General features: G+C 41.3%; 1 protein-coding gene across 1 annotated transcript in view; it reads right to left on the bottom strand.

The window, feature by feature from the left end:
- dnah5 (dynein, axonemal, heavy chain 5) overlaps positions 1 to 15,737 on the bottom strand; it is an 88,723-nt gene that overhangs the window by 64,512 nt on the left and 8,474 nt on the right. The window contains exons 2-31 of the mRNA XM_047598878.1: positions 15,346 to 15,480; positions 15,065 to 15,149; positions 14,712 to 14,881; positions 13,548 to 13,766; positions 13,055 to 13,192; positions 12,727 to 12,903; positions 12,484 to 12,597; positions 12,254 to 12,361; positions 11,693 to 11,815; positions 11,310 to 11,525; positions 10,845 to 10,871; positions 9,197 to 9,304; positions 8,530 to 8,615; positions 8,106 to 8,313; positions 7,892 to 8,005; positions 7,611 to 7,817; positions 7,327 to 7,407; positions 5,584 to 5,674; positions 5,166 to 5,311; positions 4,793 to 4,970; positions 4,364 to 4,618; positions 3,811 to 4,007; positions 3,610 to 3,703; positions 3,202 to 3,344; positions 2,958 to 3,034; positions 2,733 to 2,857; positions 2,418 to 2,653; positions 1,919 to 2,137; positions 1,767 to 1,829; positions 1,262 to 1,500 (exon numbers count right to left, since the gene is read on the bottom strand). Of these exons, the coding sequence (XP_047454834.1) occupies positions 1,262 to 1,500; positions 1,767 to 1,829; positions 1,919 to 2,137; positions 2,418 to 2,653; positions 2,733 to 2,857; positions 2,958 to 3,034; positions 3,202 to 3,344; positions 3,610 to 3,703; positions 3,811 to 4,007; positions 4,364 to 4,618; positions 4,793 to 4,970; positions 5,166 to 5,311; positions 5,584 to 5,674; positions 7,327 to 7,407; positions 7,611 to 7,817; positions 7,892 to 8,005; positions 8,106 to 8,313; positions 8,530 to 8,615; positions 9,197 to 9,304; positions 10,845 to 10,871; positions 11,310 to 11,525; positions 11,693 to 11,815; positions 12,254 to 12,361; positions 12,484 to 12,597; positions 12,727 to 12,903; positions 13,055 to 13,192; positions 13,548 to 13,766; positions 14,712 to 14,881; positions 15,065 to 15,149; positions 15,346 to 15,480 (4,379 nt within the window). The remainder of the gene's footprint in view (positions 1 to 1,261; positions 1,501 to 1,766; positions 1,830 to 1,918; positions 2,138 to 2,417; positions 2,654 to 2,732; positions 2,858 to 2,957; positions 3,035 to 3,201; positions 3,345 to 3,609; positions 3,704 to 3,810; positions 4,008 to 4,363; positions 4,619 to 4,792; positions 4,971 to 5,165; positions 5,312 to 5,583; positions 5,675 to 7,326; positions 7,408 to 7,610; positions 7,818 to 7,891; positions 8,006 to 8,105; positions 8,314 to 8,529; positions 8,616 to 9,196; positions 9,305 to 10,844; positions 10,872 to 11,309; positions 11,526 to 11,692; positions 11,816 to 12,253; positions 12,362 to 12,483; positions 12,598 to 12,726; positions 12,904 to 13,054; positions 13,193 to 13,547; positions 13,767 to 14,711; positions 14,882 to 15,064; positions 15,150 to 15,345; positions 15,481 to 15,737) is intronic.

Below are 15,737 nucleotides of genomic sequence, written 5' to 3' on the forward strand. Positions count from 1 at the left end.
CTACCCTCTGCGTCTGAGTCCTGCCTTGAGCCTGGCCTGACACGGGCATGTCCTCACTGCCTCGAAACTTGGAAATAATCAATTCAAAGAGTCAACAGTGATATTCATTGCTGTTCTGTGGTTCATGTATCAGCATTCGTATGTAAACATCATTTGCAGTTTGACCGAGCAGGCCATCTATTCTATAGTAGGTAGAAAACTATCGGAGCAATATAATAATGTATTTATAAATAGAACTAGGTCAAGTTTAATATAGAACGCATATCGGTAGGTAAGGGGTCCCTAATCTCTCCATCAGTGTGGGGGTCCGTGGCCTGAAAAACGTTGAAGCCTGGTATATGGCATTACCCCAGTGTATCTAAAAGAACCTGTGTAATTTGTTGTATCTAGTGGTCAATTTGCAGACTGCAACAAGCCATTGTAACCTTTCCAAGGAATTATGCCATTAAGATTATAGAACCAGAACCGATGTTTGGTTTGCTTGCTCTAGACAACTAAATTAACCTGTCAGCACATTATGGATGGCTACATGGAAGAGGACCCTGTGCAAATATAATTGACTCATTCAAGTTAACAAAATTATTATGCTGTAATGGGCATACACAAATGAAAATGCAATTATGAATACTATATTTCTGCTAACACAATTCAACATATTGGTTGTTCAACCACCACATCCTCCATGACATCAAGGAACATGTCAGGTATTATCCCTTACTCACAGTTCAAAAGTTTAGCACCAGCAACAGTGTACCCAACCTGAAGCAACACCTTTAAATCTGACAGACAGAATTTTTGGCAGGGGAAGTGGTAGTCATGACTTCTTCCACTTTTGTATCACCATATAACCCCCTTGTGGTTACAAACTGCCTCTAGCTCTTTAGTTAGTTTCACACTGTCAGGAGAGAAGACAAAAAGGAAGCCATACTATTTTTTTCCAATATTTTTTAGCACATGTCTTCTACAGTTTGAGACATGCTGAAGGAGTTTCTATTAGTTTTTTTTCTATTAGCCCAGGAAAGGGGTGATGTAGGGGACAAGGACAAACTAAGTCATGTCATATGATTTTTTTTCTTTTTCTTTTCCTTTGTCCTAGTCCACCACTTCCCATAATAACCTTGAAGACGAAGCTTGAATACTATTGCAGTTTAAATATAAATTTCTAGGTAGTGGTTGATCTTTCCAGGAAATGCCTCTCTCTATTATGCAGTGAAATCAGTACAGTACCAAATAAAGACTCGAGATGAATAAACTGTCTAACCTCGTCTGAAAGTCCAGTAGTTCATTATTGATCTTTTCGATGTGGATGTCAGCCCAGAGGATATCATAGTAACCATTGACTGTTTCTATGACGTTATTGTAAAGGCCATACAGCTTCTGCAGCAGGGTCAGCTGCTTACGAATCTCCAACAGCTGAGGATGCTGGGTAACAGGAAGTCCGAACAGCTCCTCTCCACCCGTGTACGTGATGTACTTCCTGAACAGGTTGTCAAATCGATTCTGAAGAGGAGAGCGACAACAGGATAAGTCCAGATACTGCATAACAGTGCACAAATAGAACCTCTTGTTATCCAGTTTAGCACCAATGACTTTTAGTCATTTTACATTTGGAGTGAAACATATGCACGAATTGTACAAAAAAAAAAAAACGAGGACAGTTTTAAGTATTTATCCCTTTCTGAACTACCTTTGATGGGAACCAGATCAAACGTTAGACCCAAATCACACATAAACTGAAATAACCAGCATTGAAACCAGTAGCTAACCTGAAACATGATGAGTCTGTCACTGGCATCCTGAGGAGCTAACCCCACGACCATGGGACCATCCTTAAGGAGAGAGGGGGGTAAAGTGAGCACTTGCCACCTGCTAGCAAACTAGCAAACCACCTGCTGCCACCTGAGTCTTGTTGTTTTACCTTCTCGTATTCCTGGTAAAAGTGTTGGCAGTCTTCCACAAAGGTCTCCACATTGCTGAGCAGTTCTCCTCTGAAGTTTGGCTGCAGCGACACCAGTTCATTCTGCACCTCCGTGCTGCGGGACAGCAGCTTTTCCCAGGTGTAACGCAGCGTGTCCACTTTATCGGCCTCCTCTTTGGCCACCGACAGTTCATATTTATGCAGCATTGCGTAGGACTCCTGCAGGGAAGACCAAAGGAGGGTTTCATTTCCTGAATTTCACTGACACCGAGCCTTCACATACATTGAAATGCTTTATCTTCATATACACTACAGTAACATTTACAGCATTGCGACTGTTCTTCACTCTACACACTACTGAAGCATTCAAAGGCTGCTGAAATTCCTTCATGGTCACCATTGCCGTGTGCCGCATACTGTGTGCATTTGTGTGTGTCTCTGACAAAGGAGGTCAGCATTGAACTGTGTCATATGTAAAACACATTCCACTGTAATTTACCTCTATGGGACCAACTTGGAAATCAATAGTTATCTGGTGTTCTCTGATCTCCTTGAGCGAAGCCATAGCAATGCGAATGTCATCCAGGTCTTTGATCTGTCTATTCAGCTTCTTCCCTGCTTCATCTACAAAAGCAAAGATCTGCTCCATCTCCGAGCGGTACTTCCTGTTGCAGTATAGGCCATAGTCCACCATCCAGTTCTTGGTTTCCGCAGTGAGGGACATCTTTAGGGAGGCTGGCATAAAGAAATAACATGTGAGCATGCAGAGATTTGTCATTGTTTGGCTGGAAAGCAATTTCATGTTCAAATTTACATGTGAATAGGGCCAAGGCTCCCACAGTGATGTATTCAGGCTCAGAGTTTATTTCCAGCTCCAGATCTCGATAGAAAAGGATCTGGCTCTCGAACTCAGATAACAAGGGACTCCCCTGGATGAATCTGTGGAAAACACAAACCAAAAAAAAAAGAAAAAAAAAGAACACTTGAGGCATCATTCCTAGGAGTCAGGTCTGAATATCAAGCAATCAGTTCAACATACCTCCGGATGGTGTCTTCACGGTCCTTTCTCCAGATGTGATGATAACGACTGAAGCGGTCTAGAGCAGTCACCACTTCCTACGTGATGATAATATAAAACAGGAACTTTACTGGAAATGGACTTACCTTAAATTCAGCTGGTAGGCACGGGTGGTGCCTACATCACTTTACAATGAACAGATGTTAATGTTGAATTAGATGAAAAGGTTCAATCCTTAATTGTGTCAATTCTTAATTGTTTGTACCTTTTTGGTGGAGGTTATGGAGGTGCTGATGACAGACACCAGCTTGACTATCTCTTTGTTCTCGGACACACTCTTGTAGTAGTTTCTGGCTTGGAATGGGATGGTCTGGATCACCGATGCTGAAATGTCTGAGGTGCTGCATTCTGTTTGGAGGACAGAATGCACGTTGTCATAGAAAAGTGAAAAGTGACTGCAACCAAACTTTTTGAATTTGAATCCCGCATTTTTTAATTACAGATCAGGATTGCTCACACAGATCTCTTAAAAAGGGGGATGACAATGTTTGCTTTACTGACTTGAATGAAATAAGGAAATCAAATTGGATGTTGGAAGATACTGGATACTTTCAGATAGACATCATTATTACTAAAACAGAAATCAACAGATAAATTGTGAGTCTTCCCGTACCAGCCAGGCTCCTGTACGTTGTTGCTCCATCCTCGGACTCACTCTCAGAACTGTCTTGTTTGAGAGCCGCCATCCGCCTTTCATTCATCTTTCGCTGCAAAAAGAAACACATGTGATAAAATAAACCACGCATAACCTTAGAATAACCAAAAATAATATAACTAACTGGTTGCATCTCTTCTTTCATCTGACCAAACGCACCTTTGAGATCCTTTCTTTGCTCCATTGGCTGACTCCTTTGCTGACACTGACCACACACTCTACAGCTCGGTTTAGAGCCTGCTGGACCTCCTCCAGAGCAGGAACCATGGAGATGTTAGGGATGGACAGGGTCACGTCAACTCTGAAAATAGCCTGCTGACCACTGTATTTGCCACGGCTGGGTGAGTCGCTCTCGGCTGCGGGGGGAGATTGGATTGGGATAGCTCTGATACAAGGTGATGTGATGTCAAGATTTGCAAAAGTATATTTCTCAGTCAGAAATTGTGGTACGGCTTAAATTAGTTTTGTGGTTACTTGCTAGGATAGAAACGACTAAGAGCTGTGTTTAAAGTTGAAAAAAAAAATGCTCTGCTGATAGCGTGGCATTGATAAAAGTGGAAGAGGCTGCAAGCCAACAAGATGGAAAGCAATTTTGTTAGAACAGAAAAGCTTTGCGACCCTATCATTACGTTTCTGCTTTCTTCTCAATTGTAGTTCTACGTATTCTGTCACAAACATTTGAACATATTTTTGTGCATTACACAAGACCCACCAGAGAAATGCACGTGTGAGGAGGTGTGTATGCGCTTGCGCAGCATCTCCAGGGTGTTGCGTGTCACTCTGAGCAAGGCATCCACGTTGCGGTGGTTGAAGTACGAGAGTAGCTCCTGGGCTTCTTCTTCCATCACTTCCATCAGATCCCTCTTTTTCCTCTTCCTCACCAAGGGGGAGGATGGGCCGACGCTAGCAGGAGGGCCCAGCGTGTTTCTGGAGAAGAGACGGCCCTCCGAGCGACCCTCCTCGTCAGCTAAGGAGATCACGCATTTGCAGTGAGCGTGGCGGCCAGATTGTGACATTTCCCCTCCTATTCTCTTGTGTATCTGCGCTGTTGATCTATTTGACATTAACCCCGTCTCCTATAGCCGTTCTCCTTTTATCGCACGCCATTCAGTTTGATCTAGAAACGAAAACGTTGGTATACCTTCGCTGTCGACATGGTCTACAGTCTTGCTCCCGGTGCAGCTGTCTTCTTCAACCTTCTCCACCTCCTCTCTTTGATTGTGGTCAAACTCCAGCAGCATGTTGATCAGTTCGTTGGCAGCCTCCTCCACCAGTGAGCTCTTAGTGTTGAGATTCTGGGCTCGTCTGATGCAAAGGTCCTACACACATGTTTTAACAGATTTGATGCAATCTTAAGAAGTACATTAAAATAGTTGGAAAATGTGAAGTATATCAAGGACTTTATTGCACCACAGCATCTCACAAATTATAGCAATGGTGTCAGGGCATTGCATAAGAAACTATAAATGTGTTATTATTATTGCATGAAACTCGTGTTGCTGGCATTTATTCACCCTCGTGGTTTGAACAAACTCCTCACAAGTGACCGGCTCATCCTCCGGAAGAACACACAGCGTGGACACACTCATCTCCTGCAGTACTGCATCAATCCTAAACTCCACCAGGTCGTTCACTCTATCCATCAACAGCTCCAGATCGACTGGAGATAAAAGAACAAGAGGAAGGGAGGGGACGCAGACAGACGGGAATTGAGGGTAGGAGTGGAGGAATTTTTGCAAGTATTGGAGAAAGGAAGGGGCGGAAATTGCAGAGGGAGCAATTTATCAAAGTGAGGAATACATAAAGAGGTTGGTATAAAAAGTGTGCCATGCCGAGAGGGCTACAATATATATGTAAGGGTTACAATGAATCCATTAATGTAAATTTTATCACACGCTGCCAGTTGCTGAGTTGCAGGATTTTTTTGCTTACCCAATGCCTTGTCAATGCGGCTGAGATACTTCTCTATGTTCAAAGATGTCCAGTTGAGGGAGGTCAAACCTGGCTGTATAGCCTCATCCACCTGTCAGGGAAGCGAGGTTTGGCATGTTTATTTACTTGGTACAGTAGCTGCCTTGCACAGTCGGCCATATTTTGACAGAGACGCTGGAAAAAGTCACACGACTAAAGTTTAGGACTAAAACAATGTTGAATTTATTGCTTTAAAGTACTTTTTATGATGGAATTCTATGCACTGTAACTAAATCTGTCTTAGCAACATCACACAAAACAACACTCAACTACAGTAGATCAGTGGTTTCTAATCATTTTGTTGTGCATGTACTAAATTTTAAACAGCAGCATTTTATTTGTACCTCACTTTCACAGTGGAAAAAAATAATAGACAAATAGGTGCATTCACTGGCAAAGTCCAATTTTTCTTTTAAGTGAGGCTCGTTTTTGTCTGTCAAAGATCTAATTTCGAAAGGTTATACATGTGTTCATCTCATTTCGTCTCGACTACCGCAACGCCCTCTCTCTCATGTTTGCAGGGGGTAAAAAATGATGCGGCTCACCTTTTAACAGGAACATTCAAGTGAGAACACATTTACCCCGTGCTGACCTCCATTTAAGGCTGATTTTAAGAATGCAGTGTTTGTCTACAAATTACTAAATGGACTTTTCTCTGAATTATCTCTCTGATTTCCTGCAGCCACACATCCCCATTAAGGTCATTCAAGTCCACTGACCACTGGCTTCTGGTATGAACCCAGAACAAAGCTGAAGCACAGAAGAGCAACTGCAGTCCTCAAACCTCAAACAGTTTTGCCTTGGCATCGTTAGGCGGGCCCAGACATCTCCTGTTTTTAAATCCCATCTTAAAGTTAATTTTCATTCATTTAATTCAGAGGCAAAGCTGCTTTTAATGTGTGTTTTAAATTAGTGTTTTTAATTCCCTTTTCTTCTGTGTTGTTTCAGTATCAGACTTTATCTTTACTTTATTATTTATCCCTGAGGGACAATTAGGATTGGTTGGTTTAATGGGTTTTACAATTCTAACTGCGCATCGCTTTGGTCAACTTTTGTTTTTAAATGTAAATTAAAATCAACCTAATTGCTTAATGTTGTAAAGACAATTGGTTAAATATTGCGCTCTTGCTGCAAGGGCTGTAACTTTTCATTAAACTAAAATTGGCTCAATTCTTTTTAAAACTGTATTAAGATACTGTCGTAAGGTGAAAATTGTGCCATTCAACGAAATGTGCCCCTTAACTACATACCAAAACAGATAAATAGACACTTTCCTGCCTAGTGCCACCCCATTTGTGTTAAATTCTGTGCACACACATTAACACACACACCGATACAGCTACACAGCTTGTTCAAATATAAAAAGTGGTATTCTTTTGATTTAACATTATTTCAGGTTTGCTGAGCTCTCTTGTGCCAAGTGTGGAGTGCATTTTAAGTTTTAATGGGTGTTAAAATGAGCACCACACAAGAAGAGATTTGTTGAGCGCAGCTTTCTTAAGCTAAGGCCCAGTTACTACATGTTGACCACTCATCACCTCATCTCTGGCTTTACAGACCTCAACAAATATGGCATAATGTTAACCTGTGACTGTATCAGCAGGAACAGCACTTGGCAAGCATTAAGTAAGAATTGTGTAGATAAGTAGAGTTAAGTAGAGTTATGTATATCGAATATTAAATCATATCACAACTACATCTTACCTTCGCGACATGCGGTGTGGCCAGCTGTTCAAAAACACTCTGAATCTTAGCACGCACTCTGGTGTTCTCACTCAGCATCAGCTGAAACAAGAAAGATGTCAATTTATTCAATATATATTGTATTCACTCACACTGAATGGCACTGAATTCATTTCCCTCCCAGAGCACGCTGTAAATACAAGTGAAATTTTCTATTGACCTTCACGCTATTTCAGCCACATGTTTTGCCGTGCGGATTCACAATTGTTCAGTAGATATTAAAGTCATAATGTGCGCAAATCCACCTGTAATTTGTTGTAGTTCTTTTTGAGGGCGTCCTGCTTCAGCTGCAGCAGAGCAGCAAAAGGAGGGATCTCCAAATTCATCCTCGTCATGCAGTTCACCTCCCTGATCTGGGTCAGAATCTCTGGGTCAAAGTTGACAAACAGCTCCCCTGTCGCTGGAGACCTGACCAGTAGGGAGGCCTGCAGCCCCACCCTGACATCCTCCATCTACAAAGGACGTAAAAAGGTGAATGGGAGAGTTTGGTGTGAGTTTTGCCAAAGATGGAAGTGGATCCTTTTACCTTTTCCATCCAGTTGTGATGGTAGAGCATCTCAAACTCCAACAGAACCCTTGCCACCCTGTTAAAGTTCCTGATGATCCTCTTCGCCTCTGGTGTGGAGAGAACTCCTGGATGCTACACATGAACAGAAAGGTGCTTGGTTTAACTTGGAAGTGACACGCAGCCAAATATAACTGTAGAAAGACAGTATTAATCAGCCAATCATCCAAATTACCTGCTGAAAGAGATCCATGGGAGTCTGGATTCGGCTGTACAGTTGCCGAGCCCACATGATCCGACCCGCCACTGGGGGCAAGTCCCTGCCGATGGGGGGGTCGAGTTTCTGCTTCATGTAGATGCGGGAGACCATTTCAATGTCCCGGCCATAGTTCTGCAGAATGCGCTGATACTTCTCGTCAATGCCGAGGTCTGGAATGCCCAGTCTGTGCAGCAGCACGTAAATACAAGTAGATGCATTTGATCAGCATTCAAATATAGACAACCAGTGTGAATACACACATTTTACAAGCTCAGGGTCTATTTGTTATAGTATCAGTTTCTGATAGTATAGGATGATGACTTTTCAGCGTAATTAATACGGTGGCACAGTGTTATGTTCTGTCCTGTGGACCAGGATCAAGATATGATAAAGTGATTACCTTTCAAATTTCTTCAGCACGTTTAGAGCTCTTTCTGTATTTTGAATTTTTTCAAAGGTGCTGTCCATGAAACTCTTCAGCTGATTCTGGAAACACAAATATCAACAATACTTACCAACTTTTGAGAGAAATAACCCGACAGACAATGTACACATTTATCATTTTCAGTGGCAGATGGGCCCCGTGCATTAAAGCATATTTGATTCATCATTATGTGTGGTATTAATCCATTAGCTGCAGGGGTCTGAATTCACAAGTTGTGATGTGTTGTCTGAGGTTTTCAGAAATGGAGGCCGTTGATGTTAAACATGACGCAATTGTTCCTTTTTCTCATAGTCTTATGATCTATTGGAACAAAATGTTGATATTCCCAATGTCCTCATCCTTTCATTATACCTCTCTACCATTAAGTGACTCAGCCGCTTGATAAATGGTTATGCTGCCCTCATAGTGGGTCCTCAGTATGAACAACCCTCTAAGTGGAAAGCTCATGAGTTGTGATGTTTGTCCTGACTTCTTTCAGACACAATCATTCATTCGTTCATTTCATTTTGACCTTGCATGTCCTGCATTCAGTGATTCGCTTGTTAGCTTGCTAACTGTTAGCCTTTGTTTACCTGCTTCAACATTTCAAAATTACTGCTGTGGAAAGAGTCTCTCAACTTACATGGAGCTCAAAGGTGCTTTTGCAGAATTCCTCGTAGTCAACATCAAAGTCGGTTCTTCTCTGGTCCAGGAAACTGTAGTGTTTTTTCTTCATGTTCAGCACAATAGCCTGCTCCAGACATACAAGCACAAATGCGTGCAAAAGTTAAATGTTTATCACTTCTAAATGGTGACACTTGTAGGTTTATTAAGATTTTGAAACTGAGTATCCAGTATAATAGCGAGGGAAATTTAACTCTAAGTCCTAAGGTTAAAAATAAATTATTGATACACTTAAAAGCAAGCTGTCAGCATCTATTTTAATCCACCTCTGTTTGGTTACACAGAGCAAAGTGGACTGAACCGGCATGCAAAACATTTAGCTAGTTAGTTAGTTAGTTAGTCGAGTTTTATTTATTCAGGAAGTCTCACTGGGATTAAGCTCTCATTTTACCTGAGAAGCCTAAGAACAAATTACATACACACAGGGTCACAAGAATACAAATCAGTCATTCAAAACAGCCACACACGTACGACCACACCAATTAAAATGGTCAGTGTCGTGAATAACTTTCAAAGTCGGTCAGAGGTTATGGCTATTAACTCTGAGAAAATCAACTGGAGAAGATAAATACATCGGATGTTTAGATAGCAAGGCTTCATAAGCCACAAAGACACAGAGACGCCAATGTTTCACTGAGGCAGGCGGCGTCCAGTGGCCGGGAGTTAGTCGCATCAGCATCTAATGTAGAGACCGTAGTATAATGGACTTCTCTGTTTTTTAAAAGGCAAAGCAAGTTGTTCAATTTCTGAGCAAGACATTCAGCAAGTTCTTTCAGACTATGAGTCATCTAAATACTACAGTATTGATGATGCTGGATGATATTAATTAAATAATTAATAAGACTGGAAGCATAAAATGCACAGATCGTGTCTTTGTGGAGTCTGGAACGCAGGAACTACAGGTCATCAAAAGCCTTTAACCTCCCGACTCCCGGCGTCCTCATTATGTTTGTAGGTTTGCGGTAGTCTCTTATTCTGCTTCAGTTAAACCTGATGTCGTCATAACTAGATACTAGTTGGTGAAAAAAACATGACAGCGAGTGTTTCAGCTTCAAATATCAGATTTTACAGGTGAAACTTGTTTAATATGACATGCAAACGTAATAAATTCTTTCAATAGTAACGAGCTATAACTTGACTGTTAGCAAATATTAATTTATTATTTGCAATTCTGTCTTTGCTCAGCCATGTTCAGTTTTATATTTTGTTATATATATAAATAATCGCCGTGTTCACATATGAGGACACAATTTTTTCCAAAAACGACTTCCTGTTCAAAGATGATGCTTAGTTTTTATACTTTTTAGGTCCCAAACTTGTCCCAAATACCTTGGAGAAATAAAAAATGCAGAGCAAACTAAAGCTTAGGTCTCAGGAGGTTAAAGTTTTCACTGACATCACAGCCATGTACTGAGAAGGAAAATACATAGTGCGTATTTAACTAAATGGTCTCAACCTTTCCTTGATGTGCATGTCCCATGCAGTTAGTATCACCATACTACTATTGATACTATAGTGGTGGTAAAATTCACAAACATGCAATTTTACCCCGACATGCTTTCAGCTATAAGAATGGGCCATGCATTGCTAAAAGCTGAAGACATTACCTCCCAATTCCCCTGCATCTCTGCAGTCTGCACATCAGAGGAAGCAGAAACAAATATACGGCTCACATCAATATACTTAATATATACGTCAATATGCAATATATATCAATGTAGAAAAAGCCCTCATCTTTTTTCTCTTCATTTATATCCCCTTCATTAAATTACATAGGTTGAATACATTCAATTATCATGTAATGTCATCAGTATATTGTAGGTCTGGTCCACCTAGATACTACTGAGCAGTATATAAGTATATGTGTAAGTGCTTTACAGAGGAGCTCTAAAGCCTTTTCTCAGCATTGCTGTAACCTGCTGTAAAAGCCTTTCATTAACCGTCCACTGAAAAGACATTCAGCATCAATAGATGGCAGGAGCGGCGCAGGCTCCTCATTTCATCATTTAATGGCATGTCTCTCTATGTTATCGACATGAATTTACAACAGCCCGTTCTAACAATACACCCACTTGAAATCTGGTGGCCATGGTCTCCAGTCCTTCTATCTTGGAGTCTTGTAGGGCAGAGTAAGTGGAGATGGTGCTGAACATTTCCAGAATCTTGTTCAGTCGTCGCTGGAACGTGTCAAACTTCCCAAAAATGTACATCTCACTGAAGTCGAACTGTCTCTCTGAGGGGGTCTGCTCCAGCTTCTCCTTGGTTTTATGGAAACACCGCTGGTACTCCTGAGCAACACGGCACAACAGCAAAACAAAAGAGGTCAAGACTATCCACGTAACTTTTTTCCTTATACTATCTTAAAATAAGTCTGTATTCTCAATTATTCTTGTACCAATAACGTAATAATTTTTAATTAAAAACATCTCTTCGTGATGCAACTTTACAACTTTACCTGGTTTAGGTGGATGGCAGCTTTGATTTTGTCAACAACAACTTCGTGAGGCTGGTCCCATATTGAATTGAGGCCATTATTTGTGATGTGGGCCTTGCAGGCTGTGATCATCTGGTTTGTCACCTGCAGATATAGACGGGTTTGGTGAAATCAAGACATGTGCTGGTATCAAAAGGTCAAAGAGGAAATTTGTTTTGGCGCCGTCACACTATCAGTGAAACATTCTGACATTTGTATTCCATCCACATCCGCTCTTTTGTAAATCAAGCCCGTAATTTGCACACCAGGAGGTTCTGAATGAAACGGGACCGCTTTGTGCATAATTCTTGTTTTTCACGCCGAGTTAATGTAACTGAGCACTTAGTAGGCAGAAAATGCGTTGCCTTCATGTTTTATTCATCCATTTTTTTTTAAAAAAGAAAAGAAAAAAGAAAATTACAAATCTCGGATTACAAATGAAGACAATACCCAGACTAGAAGCAACCACGTCCGCTGAATCCCATCTGTTCATAATAATCTATTTATCACAGCTGAACCTTGCGGGAGAGCGGCCAACCCCACCTTGACGAAAAGTGATGTAATCTTTTCCGATGTGTTGTAGTAGCGAGAGATACTGTGAATCATCCTGATGGCATTGATCAGACCTGGGATTGCATCTACCATTGACACCTAAGGGTGAAACAGAAATAAAATGTGTAAGAATGTGTGTGATATTCCCATAGGGATACTGAAAGTCTGGTTTGTTTTTAAAGCAGCAGACCACACTTCATCTTTTGAAGTTTTATTCTTACAGGGTCACTGTTGTAGAGAGGGTCACAAAACCTCTCCAGGCTGTACAGGTACTTGACATTGTCTTTGGCCTCGTTGGCTGCATCAGTGATCCTAGTGTCCAGTTCTTTCCACGACTAGACCAAACACACAGTTATTGCATTTAATGTAAGGCTGCATAAAACGAGACTTTTGTGGAAAATGCATCTGGAAGTGATGAAAATGAAAGCTTTCAGCACATTTTTTTTTTTTTTGTCATTTCAGACCTTTATGAGTTTAGACTTGGCCATCAAGAGCACACCAAGCACAGCCTTGACATCGGGGCTCTTCAGCTGGTCCAGGAGGTAATTGAAGCGGGACATCCGTTTCTTCCAGTGGTCCAGTTCAGCGCGAGGGCCGAGGTCATCCGCCTCCTTTCGAAGCTGGTCACTCTCAGCTAGAACCTGATGAACAAACATACTGTATATATGCTCCCTTTTCAAGCTTTATCTCTGTTTCTGTATTTAGCCTTCACAGCAGTCCTATAATTACTCTGGAACATATATTCATATACGCCTATCAGGCACAACATTATGACCTCTTTCTGTTTCTCACCTGTTCTATCTGCTTGATCCACACTTTCATGCAGGACTCTATCCTTTCTGTGGTCTCCGTGCTGTTGGCTGCTGCCATGTAGTCCGACGGGCCTTTCAGCACCCGCAAGTCAAACGTGTCACACTCTTTCAAGGTAACCTAGAAGCAAGCCGTGACAGAATATTTTATTTTTTGCTGTTATATAATTTATGTTTCTCTGAATATGACTGTGTCATTTCGAATAACAATTTTATTACAACAAAGCAAACAAACCCAGAGGCTGTGCTGTGGAGTAATTTAGGGTTTCAAGACTGGCTATGGTGCTTTTACAGAGTCTCTTTAATAGAACAGGAAACAGACTACCATAATGGCAATGCTTCACACATCTTCAGTTAAAGCTATAATTTGCAAAAAATACAAATGCAGTTTCCTGTATTTTTCTCGGCAACAGGTTTATTCGCACAAATGTGTGAATTACCTTAAGTACTGTTTGGTTAAGATTCGCTCGTCATACCTTTTCTTGCAGGCTCTCCTGTGCTCCAGCCAAAACCGACACAAAGCCCTCCAATGAGGATATGAAGTCCTGTTTGACGGTCTGAGCCTGGGGACTGGCCAGCTCCCCCCACCCATGGTTCATCTTCCTCAGCGTGGGGATGAAGATCTCAGAGAGCAACTGCTCGACGCTTTTTAACAGACCCACCTCTGTCGTGTCCAACATGTTGAAATTCACATCCTGAAAAAAGGGGTAAACGTGAGATAAATAGTGGAAAGAAAGTGAGTCTGACACCGTCTATTTAGGCGCCTGCAAGAGTTAAATCATGAAGCTAAACTTGGGATTTTCAGATGAGAAATTACACATTTTATCTGGTCGAATCCCGGCAGGCATGATCTGGCCAGAGTAATTTTTTGAGAAGTAATCACTCACACTCAGGCTAAATCAACACAATCTACCTTTACATTGCTTACAACAACTCCTGATGTGACTCATTTATTAGGAGTGTAATTTCTTGTTTACATGTTTATTTAAATTCACCACAAGTATAGAGGGTCTTTTAGTATGCGCTCTTATTTTCTCTTCCCACGTACGCTAATACGCGTACGTCCATCTGTTGCTGTGAACATCTTGTAAGAAACGTGACCTGTTACCATTGCAGGTGATTAGCAGCAGACGGCAGGTGTTTGGTTAGAATCAATGAACAGAACCAGAAATGTAGTCACGCCATTAAAAATTATGTAGCATTAGATGCAGTATTACACAGCACGGCCCTCTAAGTCAATTACCTGTGAACTCATGAATATAAATGTCTTGACCTCCATTTTCTCCCAAGCTCTGATTTAGGAACTGCGCTGAAACATTAGATTGTTTGCTGACGTGTGCGGAATACATTGTTGAATTTGACATTATTCAGCTTTGCTCCGAAACTCTGCGTGTTGGCTACTCTTTCACATGTGGATATTCAGTGTTAGAAATGAACATAACTTGTGCAAGGTTTTTTAATGCACATTGATGCACAAGTGGCAAATTAACAGACGAATCCTCCAGAATGTCGATTAGCAAACCGAGTTTGTCCATAAATTGAATGAATAATTTTGTTTTATTTTCATGCAAATTTCTCTTATCCTCAGTTAACTCCTGACTCTAAGCTCGTGTTTCCCAAATCAGCACACACTGACTCACTCTGTGCATGTTCTCGGAGGTGATTGCTTTCGATGTGTTGGCTCTGGTGAAGAAGACACAAACTCCGGTCAGGGCCACATCCCTGCCATCTGTTACAAACACTTTAGACTTCTTGCTGCGACCGGGCTGTTGTACACCGAAGTGGGTGGGCGCAGAGGCTGCTGCTGCTGCTGCTTCAATAAAGAATTGGGCATACAGACAACAAAAGGTATCATGGCAACCGGTTTTGACTTCCTACTTTGATCATAATACAGACCTCAGAACCTCAGTGTGATGTGTTGCAGCAGTCACTGCAGCACATAGTCTACTACAACATTCATATTTTGTGCAGTGAGTGAATGTTTTCACATTACCTGCTTCCACTGGTTCAGTTTCCTGATAGTAGAACATAAGGTGTGGAAGACCGTCCACCACAAAGAACTGCTCCATGCGGTCAATCTAAAAAAAAAAAAAGAAAAAAAAAAAGAGAGATTAAAACTTCATCTTCACATTCGGCACATATCCCAAACTTAAAAAGGTCATCTTTCATCAAATGCTAATTCCTAATGGCTTGCAAGCGGTGTTACAGTATGTAAGGCAGATGCAATTTTCTTTAAAAATAAATAAATAAATATCAAAATTGGTGACAAAGTACCTGATTCCCTTCCAGTACGGCGTCTTCCACTTCAGCTTTCTCCATAGCCAGGCATGAAGCCACAATACTGAGGATGTAGTCATGTCTTCCATCTAGCTGGGCGCGCTTAGCCTCACGCTCCTCTTTCAGCTTTTGCTAAAAAAAAATAAAAAAAAAAAAATATATATATATACATAAAATTTCGCTCATCCTAAGTTAAACATAAAACTATATAAAAACTCAAAACTCCACGCTCTGCCTTTTCAAGAACGCTCAGAACTGACTGAAGTCAATCACATGACCAAAAAGCACATACAGCCTTCAAACCACATTGCACATACTCGATCTGTTATGGCGAGGTCCTTGGTAATAGCAGACGATTGAACCTCTCCTCTTTTCCTATGCTTTGGCTC

Source organism: Mugil cephalus, chromosome 11, assembly GCF_022458985.1.
Source record: "Mugil cephalus isolate CIBA_MC_2020 chromosome 11, CIBA_Mcephalus_1.1, whole genome shotgun sequence".
Classification (NCBI taxonomy): Eukaryota; Metazoa; Chordata; class Actinopteri; order Mugiliformes; family Mugilidae; genus Mugil; species Mugil cephalus.